Consider the following 17,253-nt stretch of genomic DNA (forward strand, 5'->3'; position numbering starts at 1 on the left):
TTTTGTATTTTTTTTAATATTTTAAATAAATTCAAAATATTTTTAAAGAGCAACCTCATTAATTAGCATATCATAAATATATGTAAATAAAGCTGATGCAGTAAGATAAAGGGAACTGCTAGGGCAAGGCAAATTCACTTTTTAATTTTATGTGTTTCTTAAAAAGTATTTTTAAAATTATTTTAAATACTATTTTTAAAAAAATTATAAATTCATTGAAATGATACTTTCTTTTAACTGTTAAAAAAAAAAAAGGTAAAGAATTGGGTGGTTCTCGGAGCTCCTGCTAGTTGTTTTTAGTTTTTTTTTTTTTTTTTTTTCTTTTCTACATGTATTTTTTTAAAAATTTTCTTTTAAAAATAATTATAATATTATTTAAAAATAATTATTTAATCATTAAATAAATTTTTTTTGAAAAAAAAAAAAAACCCAGCGGTAGCCCAGCGGAAGGAGTAGATTTATCCTAAAGAATTTGCCCGTATTCTAAGATAAATTGCCATTAGTCCACCGACAGCCATAGTGAGTAGAAAACCGGAAGCTACCGACACCTAGTAGGTAACCCACAGGTGACAGGACAGCCTGTTAACAGCAACGGAAATGTTGCAAAAATTGGGAAAGCATATACGACGCTTGTCCCCTTCGACTGGACCCCACCTTGACACTGACTGACTAACGGAAGGAAGGAAAAAGGATAAGAAAAAAGAAAAGAAAATAGATTAATACACTGTACAAATGAGAGCTACAAATTGGTTTTAGAAAATTATAGAAAGAAAGGGGGATGTATGGTATGCCTTTGCCCTTTCGAATTCAAAGTCTCATCGTTCGCTGATAAAATATAAAGAAAAATCATATATAGATATAAATACATATATATATATATATATATATATATAAACTCATTATATTCACTTAATATAAAATATATTAATATTTCAATTTTTTATAATTAATAAATTTAAATAATGTCACTCATCATTCTTTTATAATTATTTTTTCATTACAATATAGTATTAAATAATTAAAAATTATTTATTATATTTTATTTTTAAATTTATCATTAAATATCACATAAATTTATAAAAGAATGATAAATAAATATTTTTAATAAATCTATCCGTTCAATAACGACTCATATATTATATATATATATATATATATATTTATATATTGGGGATTAAAATGAGCCCCACGGTCCTACCCCTTGCCCGTTGCTGTCCTGAGAGCCGCGTTGCGTTTAGGTACAAGCAGCTACCGTTCCAGCCGGTAGCCACCATTGCTTTACTATAATTTCTTAGAGATGATAAAGTAATACGCAAAAAGAAATTGATAAAAAGACAGGCTCTAGTCTTTGATACATTTCTGGAAGTGTTGAAACCAGAGATACAGAGAGATGGCGTCCTGAATGGGCGAAGAATTCACAGCCTTTGCACCAATCTATTCGGCTCATCCCCTCCTATACCCTCACAATACTGAAATCAGAAGAGGGGGGATTTCCCTAAACGAAAGAACTAATTGAGAAAACAACATGGAAGCAAATGCGGGAATGGTGGCTGGGTCTTACAAGAGGAACGAGCTGGTCCGGATTCGCCACGATTCCGACAGTGGGGTTTGTGTTCTCGACATACCCATTTCGGATTTTCCAGTTCCATACTAGTTCTGCTTTTGTGTATTCTATTTATATCTTATTTATATTTTTTTTTCCCTGTCCTTCACTGTGGCGTGTGGATCTGGGTGTTGGGTAGTGTGGAATGCGAGTCCGTGAACTCCTAATTTTGGTTTATACACGAGTCGGGAAATTGTGGTGGTCGTACTTCCGATTTTGTATATTTTGGTTTTTCGGCATAGTGATTATTACATGTTTTTCATTGTTTCATTGTGAAGCTTGGATCTTATTGTTTATGAAAAATTCTAGATATAACCCTCACACCCTGCACACTCACTTAAAAACATGTCAGCGAGTGAGTGTGAGCTGAGCTCAAGCTCACACCGTTTATGTGGGAATGGATAGCAGGTAGTCGCTGTTTCAGTCGGTTGTGGGGATTTGCCACGTGGGTCTCTAAATTTCAACTTGTTGCAGTTATGATCTTGTGAAATCAGTGCCTTTGTTTTTGGGCTGTTCCCTTGATTTCGATATACCATTGGGGTAATCGGTTGTGATGGCTTAGTTAACGAGATTTCCTATTACTTTCTCCTTTGTATCTCCTTTGTATACCTAGTCCTAGTAGCGAGAGTGATTGGTTGTCCTTCAAAAAATGATGGCTTTTATTAGGGAGCATTCAAGCTGAGATCCGAATATTACAGTTCGGTGGCATTCAACTCTTTTCCCTGAACGTAGTTGAGATAAGCAATTACCCACCACACAATACTGTTGGGCCAGACTTTTGACGAGATCTGCTACTGCTGTGTTGAGCTGGGATCTAGTCTTATGGGTTTCCTGAATTTTTTTTAACCGAAGGGATTAATGTAATCTTTAGGCGTAAAGAATTTATATATTTTTTTACCTGAATATGTTCTTCTGTATGCCTAGCGAATGCCATCCTGATTTGCACAATGGAAACTGGCGTGCCATTGCGTTCTCATCATCGGTAGAAGCTATAATTTGAAAATGGGGCTAGTTAATGTAGTTACGTGTTGATTTACAAATTTTCAAGAATTTATTCTTCCAGTATATTACCATAATGTTAATCTATTTTTCTTCTGTAATGTTGATTCTTACATTGTCTTTGAAAAATGCAGCCCAAGCCCTTGAAGCATTTGAATGGCCAAATATGTCAAATTTGTGGTGATACTGTTGGACGTACAGCTTCTGGTGATGTCTTTGTTGCTTGCAATGAGTGTGCCTTCCCTGTTTGTCGGCCTTGTTATGAGTACGAGCGAAAAGAGGGGAACCAATCTTGTCCTCAGTGCAAAACTAGATATAAGAGGCAGAAAGGTTAGCTTGCCCTGTTCCCCATTATTCATTTGTACTTGTATCTGGTACTTGGCTTGTGCCTCTTTGCTGTTTTTAATGAAAATTTATTACCGATAAGATAAAAATTGTATTTGTACATGTAGGAATGAAATTAATACTGTTTATGTATTTTAGGGAGTCCTCGAGTGGATGGAGATGATGATGAGGATGATGTTGATGATTTAGAGAACGAGTTCAATTACACTCAAGGGAATAGCAAGGCAAGACGCCAGTGGCAGGGGGAAGATGCCGACCTCTCTTCTTCCTCTAGACATGAATCTCAACCACCAATTCCCCTCCTCACAAATGGGCAATCGGTAGGCACTTAAAACAATCCATTATCCTTTTTATGTTTACATCTTTCTAGCACTATTTCTGGATTGCAGTCCAGGTTGGGCGATTAACATCACTCGTATTCTTTCAGAAATTATATGTCACTTGTTGTGCCTTTGAGTTTATGAATAACGATTATCAAAAAAAGAAATTTTATGTCACTTGCGGCTTTTGATGTTATCTCCACTAACTGTTCTTACCATGTTTGGAAGAATAATCAAAACGGTCGTGTTTTTTATGATTGATTTTTCCTATTGATAGTCCTGGTGATTTATCCACCTTCTCTTTCTGATATGAAGATAATACTTCAGGTGTCTGGTGAAATTCCATCTGTTATATCTGACAACCAATCCGTGCGAACCACATCAGGTCCTTTGGGTCCTTCAGAAAAGCATGTTCACTCCCTTCCTTATATTGATCCAAAGCAACCAGGTAATCAAATAACTCGAGTTTGTTCATTTATAAATCCTCAAACAAGCTTTTGTATCACTTGTATTGCTTGATAAGCTGTCATGTCATCTATTTCTACAGTTCCAGTGAGAATTGTTGACCCATCAAAGGACTTGAATTCTTATGGCCTTGGAAATGTTGACTGGAAGGAAAGGGTTGAAGGTTGGAAACTCAAACAGGAGAAAAATATGATGCATATGACCAGTAGATATGCTGAAGGGAAGGGAGATATGGAAGGCACAGGTTCCAATGGAGAAGAACTCCAAATGTGAGCATCCCATATATGAAAACTTTATTTGCCTTGCACTTTTGGTGGTTATGAGTTTTATTTAGTATCACCGTTTCCCTGGTGAATGGATTTCACAAATGATGATGATTTTCAATGCCTCATTGTAATTAATGGAAAATTTCTTTGGCTTGAATAGCATCTGGAATGTTTTATATCTCCTTGAATTTGAAATTTTATAAGTAAATGTAACCAATACCAATCAAAAATTTTTTTATAAGTAAATGTGTAAAATTAAGTTTTATATTCAGCCATGATCTTTGTTTTCATTGTTGCTGACACCTTCACTTCACGTCTCCATCAGTGACTTCATATATTTTTTTTCATATCATGCCATTTATTTAATGTGCAATATCACAATGAGATAATGTGGAAACATGGATCTGTGCCTTTTTTAATCTGTTGATTGACAATGGAATGGCTTCTTTTGCCGACTCAGTGTATCAAGCATTTTTTTATCTGTTTTTTTTGGTGTATTGTAACTCTCTCTCTCTCAGGGCTGATGATGCTCGGCAACCTTTGAGTCGTGTGGTGCCTATTTCTTCTTCACATCTGACACCTTATCGTGTCGTTATCATACTACGGCTTATTATTTTGGGCTTTTTCTTACAATACCGTGTGACTCACCCAGTGAAAGATGCATACCCATTGTGGCTAACGTCAATTATTTGTGAGATCTGGTTTGCTTTATCCTGGCTTCTGGATCAGTTCCCAAAATGGTCTCCGATCAACCGTGAGACCTATCTTGACAGGCTTGTATTGAGGTTAGTTTTCTTCATTCTATTTGTTATGTTGTATGGTATTGTGTGTGGTTTGAACATGAGGAAGTAATCTAGTTTTCTTGTTAATTGTTATTATACCCTTCAGGTACGATAGGGAGGGAGAGCCATCGCAACTGGCTCCTGTAGACGTTTTTGTCAGTACCGTAGATCCCCTAAAAGAACCCCCTCTCGTAACAGCAAACACTGTTTTGTCTATACTTGCTGTGGATTACCCTGTCGACAAGGTCTCTTGCTATGTATCAGATGATGGGTCAGCAATGTTGACCTTTGAAGCCCTCTCTGAAACTGCAGAGTTTGCTAGGAAGTGGGTGCCCTTTTGCAAGAAACATAACATTGAGCCTAGGGCCCCTGAGTTCTACTTTGCCCAGAAAATTGACTACTTGAAAGACAAAATACAACCGTCATTTGTGAAAGAGAGGCGAGCAATGAAGGTGAGTGAATTTGCTATGATGGATCAATATTTTTTTTTGTGGTTTGGATAGCATTATTCTCTCTCTTATTATGTGGTGCATGGTGGTAATGCAAGTTTTATGATTGCCATGGTATGGGGCTTTTGAAGCTGTCTGCTCTTGTCTCGTTCATCAATGATAAAAACTATTGCTGTGTCTTATAAATAAAAATTAATGTCTTTGGGCGAATGTTCTTGTATTGAATGGGGATAATCTTCATGATTTTCTTATAGCTTTTTCTAGCTCCCAGTTCCTAGCTTGGATTTAGGTGTTTCCGCTTGTATACTTAGGGGTGTAATCGGTCCGGTCCAGTCGGTCCAAAGGGAGATTTTTGAACCTGACTGAAACTTTCAGTCCACCCATTTTCCACTGGGTATACTTTCTACTTGGGCTATGCCTATTTACTTGTCTTAATAAAAATTCTTATTATTTAAAAAAAAAAAAATTACTGTTATGATAAGTTGATGATATCTCACAAGAAATAGTAGAAATAACCAGTAGCAAATACCATACTTGTATGGGAAATTCTAATAAGATTTTTAAGGCTTGTTTTACTGAAAGTGTTCCCTATATTATCAACGACATATATACTGTTCATAAAATATCAATATTTTTTATATGTCAGCAGATTTTTTTTTTGGCATGAGTAAACCGAAAATAATTGTTGGGTCTTTGGTAGAGTAGATGGAGACAGGATTTTTGAGTTTTGACTTCAATAGAGCTTCACCCTATGCTATATAACATTTTTTTGATTGAAATATATGAGGAGGTGTATGAGAGATTTGAAACTTTTGCAAACTAATTTGTTTAAAAGAGGGTAATAAGTAAATTACAGTTTTGTTGCCTATTAAAAATACAGTTTTGATCTGAGAGCAACCATAAAAACTTATCAAAAAAAAAAAAAGTACAGTTTTTCTGGAACATCTGCAGTAAACTAGGCCATATAAAGACTCCTTACATTAATATTTGTTAGGATCACATTGTTTTTGCAAAGTACCTTATTGACTCCATTCGTATGTATTCTCGAGCAATTTTTAGTGGATCATGTAACAGGTCTAGGACTTTGCACATTTGTATATAGGCAGATGGTTTTAGTATTAGGATTATGGTGTCTTTGATTTTTTAGACATTCAAAACCATTTTGTTTCGTAGAGAGAATATGAAGAATTCAAGGTACGGATCAATGCCCTTGTTGCCAAAGCACAGAAGACGCCGGAAGAAGGTTGGACAATGCAGGATGGCACTCCATGGCCTGGAAATAATCCTAGGGATCATCCTGGAATGATTCAGGTATTCTCATTTTTCCCAAGTGGTTCAAGATTTTGATAGTTTTCTTCATATTTTTACTGCCATGTTTACTTTTCAATTGTGTGGAAAAACAGGTGTTCTTAGGCCACAGTGGGGGGCTTGATACAGATGGAAATGAGCTACCCCGACTTGTTTATGTTTCTCGTGAGAAGCGACCTGGCTTCCAGCATCACAAGAAGGCTGGAGCAATGAATGCATTGGTTTGTCTACTGATGGCCTGCTATTGTTATAATTAGATATCTTATTCATTTACAGCCATAATAGCTACCATTGTCCACCATTCTAGGTAGTGCAATCAGCGATTTGTTTGAAAAAATAGAGATATCACACAGATTTGTACCATAGTTTGGCGGTGATGTGATTTTTCATTGGTTGCCTGATTGATTGGAGTGGCTTGTCATACCAAGATGTTGTTGAATCAATGGTTTCTGACTTTGTTTATCTTATATATTGCAGATCCGAGTTTCTGCTGTCCTAACAAATGGTGCATATCTTCTGAATGTCGACTGTGATCACTACTTTAATAACAGCAAAGCTCTTAAAGAAGCCATGTGTTTCATGATGGACCCTGCTTTTGGAAAGAAGACTTGTTACGTACAGTTCCCACAGCGTTTCGATGGCATAGACTTGCACGATCGATATGCTAACCGCAATATTGTCTTCTTTGATGTAGGTTCCACTGGATGTTTCACAGCAAAATATTTCATGTTTTGTTTATTATGGTTGGGCTTTGGTTAAGTACAATCCTGTATTTATTGTATTATGCAGATCAACTTGAAAGGGCTGGATGGCATCCAGGGTCCTGTCTACGTGGGAACAGGTTGCTGTTTCAACAGGCAAGCTTTATATGGGTACGATCCAGTTCTAACTGAGGAAGATTTGGAACCAAATATTATTGTCAAGAGTTGCTGTGGTTCAAGAAAGAAGGGAAGGGATAGCAATAAGAAGTACATTGACAAGAAGAGGGCAATGAAAAGAACTGAATCCACCATTCCCATTTTCAATATGGAAGACATTGAGGAGGGTGTTGAAGGTTGGCTTTCTGTTTTCCTAAATTTGACAAGAATAATTGTCAAACCAGATGATGGTCTATGATGGTCTGGCGCGTACATGCCTTGTAATGTTATCCCCACTCCCTTTGTTCTGCAGGATATGAAGACGAGAGATTGCTTCTTATGTCTCAGAAGAGCTTAGAGAAGCGTTTTGGTCAGTCTCCAGTTTTTATTGCAGCCACCTTCATGGAACAAGGAGGCATTCCGCCATCAACCAACCCTGCAACTCTTTTAAAGGAAGCAATCCATGTTATCAGCTGTGGATATGAAGACAAGACTGAATGGGGAAAAGAGGTCAGTTAGTATAGTAATATAGAACCTAGCAAGCTACTAATTTGACATAGTGCTCAAGTATTAAGTCATCTAAGCCTTTTCTTTTACCACCAGATTGGATGGATTTATGGTTCTGTCACAGAAGATATTTTAACTGGTTTCAAGATGCATGCCCGTGGGTGGATCTCAATCTATTGCATGCCTGCTCGTCCGGCATTCAAGGGATCTGCTCCGATTAATCTGTCTGATCGATTGAACCAGGTTCTTCGATGGGCCTTGGGATCAATTGAGATTTTGCTGAGTAGGCATTGCCCCTTGTGGTATGGATACAATGGGAGACTGAAGCTTTTGGAGAGACTGGCGTACATAAATACTATCGTGTACCCGCTGACCTCAATCCCACTGATTGCCTACTGTATGCTTCCTGCCTTTTGCCTTCTCACTGGGAAATTTATCATTCCTGAGGTAAGTGATGGTTCTACTTACTAACAGTCAATCCGATGACTTGATGTGCATTCATTCGTTTTCTCATCTTTCTATGCGCATTATATTGGTGGGGTTGAAAACTTTGGCTGTGGAGATGTTCAATGCAAGAACACAAATTATAAAAGTAGTTGACATGGATCCTTCATGCTGTCTATAGGATATACTATAATTACTTTTTGTTTTTTCATGTGATTAAAAGATTAATTTCCTTTTTATGCAGATAAGTAATTTTGCTAGCATGTGGTTTATTCTCCTTTTTGTCTCCATTGCTGCTACTGGAATTCTTGAGCTTAGGTGGAGTGGGGTCAGTATTGAGGACTGGTGGAGGAATGAGCAATTCTGGGTCATTGGTGGTACATCTGCCCATCTCTTCGCAGTCTTCCAAGGGCTTTTGAAAGTGCTTGCTGGGATTGACACCAACTTCACTGTCACTTCAAAGGCATCTGATGAAGATGGAGACTTTGCAGAGCTTTATGTGTTCAAATGGACATCACTTCTCATCCCTCCAACCACAGTCCTTATTGTTAACTTGGTAGGTATTGTGGCTGGTGTTTCATATGCCATAAACAGTGGATACCAGTCCTGGGGTCCCCTTTTCGGCAAGCTGTTCTTTGCTATATGGGTCATTGCCCATCTGTACCCATTCCTGAAGGGTTTGTTGGGTCGGCAAAATCGTACCCCAACAATTGTCATTGTCTGGTCCATACTTCTTGCTTCGATTTTCTCCTTGTTATGGGTACGGATCGATCCCTTCACCTCTGACTCCGCAAAAGCTGCAGCAATAGGTCAATGTGGCATTAATTGTTAGTTCATTGCAATTATTCTGTCGTCGTATATGCCATCCTTCTCACTGAAGCAGTGTAGTGTAACAAGAAATCAAGGTATCAAAGTTATCTGCAGAATCTGTGCCCCCCTCTCCCAAAAGAAATAGTGTCTGCACGATCAAAGGTCATGTATTCTATTTATGTATGAAAGGAGTTGGAAGGATGAAAACGGGACGGGACCCTTTTTGGTATTTTTATTTTTTAAATTTAAATTCATTCTCTTCAGAAGTGTCTTTGTTGGCGTCTTTTAAGATAGGTGTCTCCAACTCGTCTGATGTTATTATTTTGTTGTATTGTGACAAATTTTTGTCAGGACACGGAGCATATAGAACCTATAAATGCAGGTGCTTTCAGTACTTGGAAATAAAATAGGCTTGTTATTCTTTGATGTCTAGATATTTGGTGCGATGGTGGAATAAGAATTAAATTATATGTATTATTCATCTCAGACCCAATTAAAGAGATTGGTTGGTAGGGATTATTTTAGAAATGCAGAGATTTCACAAAAGTAAACTGATATGATATGATAGGATACATGGAATTGTAAGGTTATTTTTATTATAAAGTAAGATTTAACATCTTTATCGCCAGCCCGTAAGATCGATCTTTGATATTGGTAAGACAGACATGGCTAATACTTTCTGATTGAAGTGGAGAGAATGTAGGTGAGGAACTTTTTTTTTTCTTTCCTCGGCTGCTCGAGGTTGCGGTGCTCTAGTTTCAAGTATAAGATGGCTGTACTGGTACATTTGATGAAATCCCAATCATCCAATTTAATCACTTAGGTCAACGCAGTTGCAATCTGTTAGATTGGCTTTGTTTAGTGAAGTTTACTGGCTATCATCGTAATTCTTGAAGGAATTTTGTAAACTACACATACTCGTTATTCAGTATTCAAATTTGTTTCTAAATGAACTGTTGTCACCCCATTGTTCTCAAGTATGTGCGGAAATTTGTGCCCTCTCTTGGTTGAGCATCTCATTCAGACCGTTTTAATGCTGTTGTTGATTGGGCAGAGTGCTTACCTTTGTCGTCTTTTGTGTTGCCTTTAGCGACATCCCCAACCAAGAGTTTGTCAATGAATCCCGTGGGAGTGGTGTCAATGGTCATCTGCTTGACGATCAGCTGATGCATCCGAACCATCCTCCAACCTTTATGGTTGAAAACGCTGAGAAAGCTACAGGGAGTTTTTTTACCTTGAAAAGTAATGGAAACAGTATAAAAGCTGTGTTGAATTTGTCTGAAAATCTCTTTAAAAAAGATTTTTATTTATTTATTTATCCTGAAAATGAAGAGCCTGATGACAAACTGATGTACGTCTGAACGTTCAAGGCAATGTTCTAAAGCATACAAAATTTTGGCACCTCGTTGCGAGGTGTTCCCAGTCATTTCAACTCTAAAAACATCAGATCTAACCTTACAAACAAGGCTCATTGAACTGAGTCGCAATTGGGGGGGAAACAATACTAATGATGATAATAATAATTCAGAGGTGAGTAAAAAAAGTAAAAGAACACAATAACTTAACCAAGGCACGTAAAAAAGGTGTATGAGTTCTTCCCTCTTTGCTCCGAGAGATGTATTTTGTGAAATTGTTTGGGACTCCCAAAAAACTCTTTTTATGCTTCCTCATCGTTCTCTATCAGTATCCTCTTGCATGCTTCGTAGCACATGAAAGAAATCCCAGCGGCAGGGACCAACTTCATGCAGCTAGGGCCCAGCCCTCTGTATAAACCCGGGATCCCTTCTTGTTCAGATATGCTTACAAGTGCATGGATCACATTCTTATATACCTGCCTTCCACTGAGAGCCCCCACCTGCATGTGCTTGCGAGCCACCTCAAGTGGGAAAGTCGCACTACTTGAAATAGCTCCAGCAGCTGATCCAATTAAAAGGGTTTCGATGTTGCCAATTCTCTCTTGCTTGAATATTTTACGATAGGTTTTCCTTAATGTGTCATAGGCAAAGTAATTAGCGGCAGCATATGGAATTACCCCAATAAGACTAGGTGTAAGGCCTCTGTAGAGTTCTGCAGGTCCTTCCTCTTTCAGTATTTTTAAAAATGCATGAAATAGTCCCTTGTAAACACCTCTCTGCAACAGACCACTAATTTAACTACTGCATTTATACTGAAGAGAGAAGCACAATTTCAAGCTTAGATCTACATGTACCTCAACGGTTAGTCGGGTCTTGACTAATTCGAGAGGATATGTGCACAAAGTTGAGCTAACACCAGCACAGGCCCCAGCAACTAACGAGGCAGGAATCGGGAGTTTGGGCTGTTCCCCAGGTTTGTGTGACAATTGCTTGTTGACCGTATCATAAGCAAATAGCTGGTATTGAGAGTAGCACAAATGTTTAGATACAGAGCGAAACAATTATTATATTTAAGGTCTTGAAAGTTGACTACCCTTGATGTATATAAAGTTTAGTTCTCTTTTTTCTACTTGATGACTACGGAGCGTGCTGCAAGAGAATCACCAAGTACAACTGGTTTTTTTTTTATAAGTAATAACTAGATTTTATTCATACGAATGAAATAGGCATAGCCCGTGTACACATGAAGTATACAGAAGAACACCTAAATACATTCTAGGTTAAGGAAACCAAGTACAACTGATGTCCACAAAAATCCATAAAACACCTTTTCTCTGTCCAAAATCAAACTGCATGAAAATCTGGACACCTCCAATATAGATTGCTTTTTTTCAATCATAGCTAATTAGAAGTCAGAGACCATCTCCACAGAGATGGTGGCTCTTATTTTTAAAGATGCAAGATATATATTGTGTTTCGAAAAGTGGGAACAGAAAGGGTGTCAGGGTGCAAAGGAACAACCCACAAAAGTTTTTTGATACGTAGGAATTACCCACATAAAAGAACCATGAATTTCTCCACTTTGTTCAAGTTCTTTCTTATAAAGCAACAAAAGTGTTACAAATATAACATTTACCACACAAGAAATTTAACAATTTTCAGTGAATGATCCAAGTTTATGCTTGAGGATTATGTGCTGTCATGCCAAAAGCATATCAATGTGAATCAAGAGTTGGGCATTCACAATGACGCATACAACTACTTCCAGAGAAGAGAGCTGGATAATAAGAACGACATGAAGAATTACTTCCACCAGTATTGATAACATTACCATATGAGTAAGTAAACTAATGATATAGTAAGTGGAAACGTCGAAATGACCATAACTAATATGCAACTGTAAATATAACACCTTTTGAAAAGATGTAAAATACCTCTGCTTGTAAAACCATGGGATCTTAAAGAAGCAGAGATTTGCCTCTCTTTCAGTTGAACATAAACACTCATCTTTAAATTATCACATTGAAAAAGCGGCAAGAAATGCAGTTCCACAATCCAATCATCTTACTTTCAAGTCAAAGACAAATTATGACGATGTCAAGGAAACAGAATAAAATTGACAAAAAAAAAAAAAACCGCTACCTTAACCATTTATACGTCACTGATCCTAAACTTCATTGTCGCATGGCACAAAAACAGAAAGGACGTCCATTTCAGAATGTGTAAGCATCGTAACCAACCGACAAGAGTTCTCGTCTATTTGCAGAATATGTAAGCAACGTGACTTACATGAGTACCTAAGTAAACAGACAAACGAATTGCAGCAAAATGCAAACCAAGCAACCATTTATCCACAACGCAATAGCCGTTATATCCAAAAAAAAAAAAAAGTGATCTAAATTGAAGATAATTCATTTAGTACCTCTATCGCCTTGCTAGGTGCGACCCGAATCACATTGACCAAATTACCCCTGAACAATCCCTTCCACCCATCAGTCTTCACGATATTGTGGAACACCTCTGTCGTAGAATGGCCACTACTCCCAACCATCAAATGCGTCCTTATGGTCTCCAACGGCGCCACCGCCGTCCGTGATACCGCCCCGGCTATCGCGCCGCTTATCAGCCTCCTGAGCGACGGATTAGAGACCTTTATTTTCAACTTTAGAACGCCCTTCTTCGTCTTTTTCTTCCCAACCCCCTCCTCGTCCCGTACCCCAACTATCCGAAATCCCTCCAGAGACGACATGTACTTGGCGTACAAATCTGCGTACGGTACTTTCACACCCCCATTGTCACGGGAATCTGAAGGATTCGGCGAAACATCGAACCCCATTCCGACCTGATCGACGCTGGCGAATAAGCCTCCAGGGTGAAAGAACCCCTCTTGGAGGCTCCACTGAGAGCCCAAATCACAAACAGAGAAAAGCCCATCTCGTTTATCGTCGAAAAGTCTCCTACCCATCAATCGGAGCCTTGCAAATGTGCTATTGTTTTGAGGATTCTGAACAAAAGCCGTTTGCTTTCATGGGTTTAAGTAAACTCGGAGCGTTTGGAAGAGAGACTCGGTTTTTGGAATAAATGGGTATGTGAGAGAATCGGTGTATAGGAAACACCGATTTTGGAGGTGGTAAAAAATAGAGAAAGGGACTGTGAGAGGAAAGGAGAATGAGCAAAACATAACAAAAGAGAGAGAGGAGAGGTTAGGTAATCTCTCTCTCCCTCTCTTTTCACCCTTTCTCGGTCTGTTAAAGCTTGTGTTACCGATATTCTTTGCTGCGACTTGTTAGGTTTGCCGTCAGCTTTCTTTGCCTTGGAGCTTGGTAGGTGGGTGATAACAAAGGTATTTCCTGGAGGAATAAAGAATGTCGTTGCTATTCACAAACCACTTTACCAAATTAATCCTGAAACGAAGAGTACCAAGAATATCTAAAGTACTTTTATTATCATTTTTTATTCTATTATTATTTTTTATTTATTTTTTTATTATTTTTTATTTTTTATCTTTTATTTATTATTTTATTATTAATTTTTTATTATTTTTTTATTACTATTCACAAATATTCTCAATACTTCTCAAATATTTTTACTATTTAAACGTAACCTAAGGCTCTGTTTGGACGTCGATCCTAGTTCTGTGTCATGGGATGGTTTGAGATCCACTTGACTTGATTATAAGTTAATAAAGTTATAACGCACCTTTTTTTTTTTTTTTAATTTCCTCATCTCAAGTTATAACGCACCTTATTCATGCTGCAAATCACCCAACCTAAACCGCCAAACGTTCCCTTGAGATGGTTTTCCTATTTCCGTAAAAAAAAAAAAAAAAAAAAAAAAAAAACGAGGTACGGCTCTCCTGTAATAATTTAATTGCATTTAGTTTTGTAGATTGTTACATAGTTTGTCTACGAAATTAAACATATATATTACTTTGTTTAATACCAGTTTTGGAGAGAGGGGGGGGTGCTTTTTGGATCTATCGAAATTTCCACGTTTCAAGGGGAAAAAATAAAACTTGATTTTTCTATTTATTTATTAATCAATTCGATTTTTATTTTATAATCTCTTCAAATCAAGCAGAGAGTTAATTGCTTTGGAGCAATGATACATTAAAAATGAATGCGCAAGAATGAAACAGAAGAAAATAAAGCGAAGAGGTAGACAGTAGACCAGTCTTGGACCTTTGAATGACAGAAAATAAAGCGAAGACCAGTGTCAGTCTTGGACCGTAGAATGACGGAGAAGTTATGTTGGTCTTACGTTGTTGTTTGGAAGTTCAATTCATAAGTTTCACACATCATACATTATTTTTTTTTATTATTTTATTATTTTTTATTTTACTAAATATGTAATACATAAATGATAAATAAAAGAATTTAATTATTTTAAAATAATAAAACCAAAAAAAAATTAAAAAAAAATGTGTAAAAGAATTTAATTATTTTAAAAATAATAAAACCAAAAAAAAAAAAATTAAAAAAAAAATGTGTAATGTGTGGAGCTCCAAATTTATGAGAGGGAACTCTACCTGCAAAGGCTGCAATTATACTTCCCAACTCCCTCTATAGCTCTTCCAGTCAGTGGACCAACTTTTATAATATAAGGACCTACTAAGCCTGGTTTGACTTGTTATAGACGAAATGATCTGATGTTCTATAATTATTATAATTTTTATAAATTTTTATATAAAATATAATAAATAATTTATTTTTTTAATTTAAAAATAAAAATTATATTAAAAATTATATTCAAATTCAAAACTAAACACTCTTCGCTTGAAAAGCATGCCTTGCGCTTGTCTCAACACTTTTCAAATATTTTCGTACGGATGAAAATACTCTACATGCCAAACACAGTGAATCATCTTCGTACCAAGGTCTCTCCAAAGTCTCTCTACTGTGTTTTTGAGCCGAGAGTTCATTGATAGCGTACGAATGCCAGTGTACGACGGAGAGGGAGATGGAGGTTCATGGTGGCTGGGTTTGCAAGAGATGGTGGAGGTGCGGTGGTCTGGGTGGCCGTGTAATGCGGCGCAAATGGAGAGAAATGGGTTTCACCCATTTCGGCTTGGTTACCACAGGGGAGAGAGAGAAAGTTGCGCGTGAGAGAGATCAATGATGGTTGGGTAGCCGCGTACGGCAGCGCAAGTAGAGAGAAATGAGTTTCACCCATTTCGGTTGGGTTACCGCAAGGGACAGAGAGCTACGCGTGGGGGAGATCGGTGGTGGCTGGCTTAGTCGCTGGCGTGAGGGGGAGTCGCCAGTAGTGGCGGTGAGGCTGGGTGGCGCACGGCAGCGCTGGGCTGGGCTGAAGGAGAATCGGGCTAGAAGAAAGAGAGAGAGAGAGAGAGGAAAGAAAAAAAATCACTATAATATTCATCACTATTATATATAAATAAAAAATATAATCATTATAATATCTATTACTATTATATATAAAAAATAAATAAAATTACTAAAATATTTATCACTATTATATATAAAAAAATATATAAAATCACTAAAATATTTATCACTATTATATATAAATAAAATCATCATTAAAAAAAATCAATTATTGATGGGATCCACACATTTTTTAATTATCTATCCAAAAGTCAACAACTCAACATACTTCATATATTCAAACAACTCAATACTCTCAATGGGACCCACACACTCACTCCAATCTCTACTCATAACTATTTATAAACATTCTCAACATTTTTCAAGTATTCTCACTATCCAAATGTTAGACTCTACAAGCTAATCTAATAATATTTTATTACACTTTGAACTTTTATTTCACTCATTTATGTAACTAAACGAAACAAGTAATTGGGACCCAATTAATTACTATTAAATAGAAAGTGGGCCTGCTCTAGCCGGATTGGATCACCCTTTCTTGGCAGGCCAGCACTATTTTCTTGCTTTAACTAATTCCTACCGAACATTTTTGAGGCAGCCCGACTAGGGTGCCCGGCCCACCTCCAATCTAATTAATTATGATTAGGAGTGAAAAAAAAAAAATCTGGTAAATTGGTAAATAGGACCGGACCGAATTGGTGGATTGTGTCTGATAGTGATTCTATTTTTCTCAAAACTAGTCGAAATCAATCCGATTTTGATTTTCATTTTTTCAACACCAGATCGGCTCATATATATATACATATTTTAATTTTTTAAGATCCCCTTGAGTCCATGATCTTAATTTATATAGGATGATGCTACAGTCATAGAGAGTAGCCAACGACTGTAATTTGTTTTTCAAATATTAAAAAAAAAAACAAATCGATGAGAATTATATATATAATGCTCCATCTAGAACATGGGAAAAAGTAACCTTTTTTTTTTCTTTCTAAAAATACTCGTGTGAACTTTCTTATTAGAACGCAGATTCAGGACTTAGAAGTATTTAGAGAGGATCATAAAGATCGGAAGATTCAAGTATTACAAGCAGATCATGATCACATGCAGTACTAGGAAACACGATAAACAATCTCGTTTGTTTTTGCATATGAGATGAGTTGAAATTAAACTTAAAAATTGAATAAAAATATTGTTAAAATATATTTCTTTAATATTATTTTTATTTAGAGATTTGAAAAAATTGAATTATTTATTTTATTTTGTATGAAAATTTGAAAAAGTTGTAATGATAAGATGAGATGAGTCGAGAGAAATGATGAAAACAAACGAGTTATTGTTTTTGACCCCTACCATATATCCTAATTAATTTGATTATAATGTAAATGGATAATGAGT

The 17,253-nt window shown here is 36.7% G+C and overlaps 2 protein-coding genes across 3 annotated transcripts; one reads left to right on the forward strand and one right to left on the reverse strand.

Annotated features, from left to right (window-relative positions):
- The first annotated feature begins 1,311 nt into the window (after window positions 1–1,311).
- LOC121261329 (cellulose synthase A catalytic subunit 1 [UDP-forming]) lies at window positions 1,312–9,581 on the forward strand. Of its 2 annotated transcripts, none has more exons than XM_041163649.1 (14): window positions 1,312–1,606; window positions 2,737–2,932; window positions 3,086–3,267; window positions 3,583–3,715; window positions 3,815–4,001; window positions 4,517–4,783; window positions 4,887–5,232; window positions 6,403–6,540; window positions 6,633–6,758; window positions 7,015–7,227; window positions 7,327–7,591; window positions 7,708–7,904; window positions 7,998–8,348; window positions 8,590–9,581. In XM_041163649.1, the coding sequence occupies exons 1-14, from the start codon at window positions 1,526–1,528 to the stop codon at window positions 9,175–9,177; spliced, it is 3,270 nt and encodes a 1,089-aa protein (XP_041019583.1). In that variant the 5' UTR covers window positions 1,312–1,525; the 3' UTR covers window positions 9,178–9,581. The 2 variants fall into 2 exon arrangements, with proteins under 2 accessions (XP_041019583.1, XP_041019584.1); XM_041163650.1 differs by having other exon boundaries at window positions 3,595–3,715.
- Window positions 9,582–10,440: 859 nt separating this feature from the next.
- On the reverse strand, window positions 10,441–13,788 carry LOC121261330 (adenine nucleotide transporter BT1, chloroplastic/mitochondrial-like). Its single transcript, XM_041163651.1, has 3 exons — window positions 12,933–13,788; window positions 11,365–11,526; window positions 10,441–11,286 (listed from the first exon to the last, which is right to left on the reverse strand). Exons 1-3 carry the CDS (start codon window positions 13,473–13,475, stop codon window positions 10,813–10,815), a joined length of 1,179 nt encoding a protein of 392 aa, XP_041019585.1. The 5' UTR covers window positions 13,476–13,788; the 3' UTR covers window positions 10,441–10,812.
- Window positions 13,789–17,253: the final 3,465 nt, after the last annotated feature.

Source organism: Juglans microcarpa x Juglans regia, chromosome 4D, assembly GCF_004785595.1.
Source record: "Juglans microcarpa x Juglans regia isolate MS1-56 chromosome 4D, Jm3101_v1.0, whole genome shotgun sequence".
In the NCBI taxonomy this organism is placed as follows: Eukaryota; Viridiplantae; Streptophyta; class Magnoliopsida; order Fagales; family Juglandaceae; genus Juglans; species Juglans microcarpa x Juglans regia.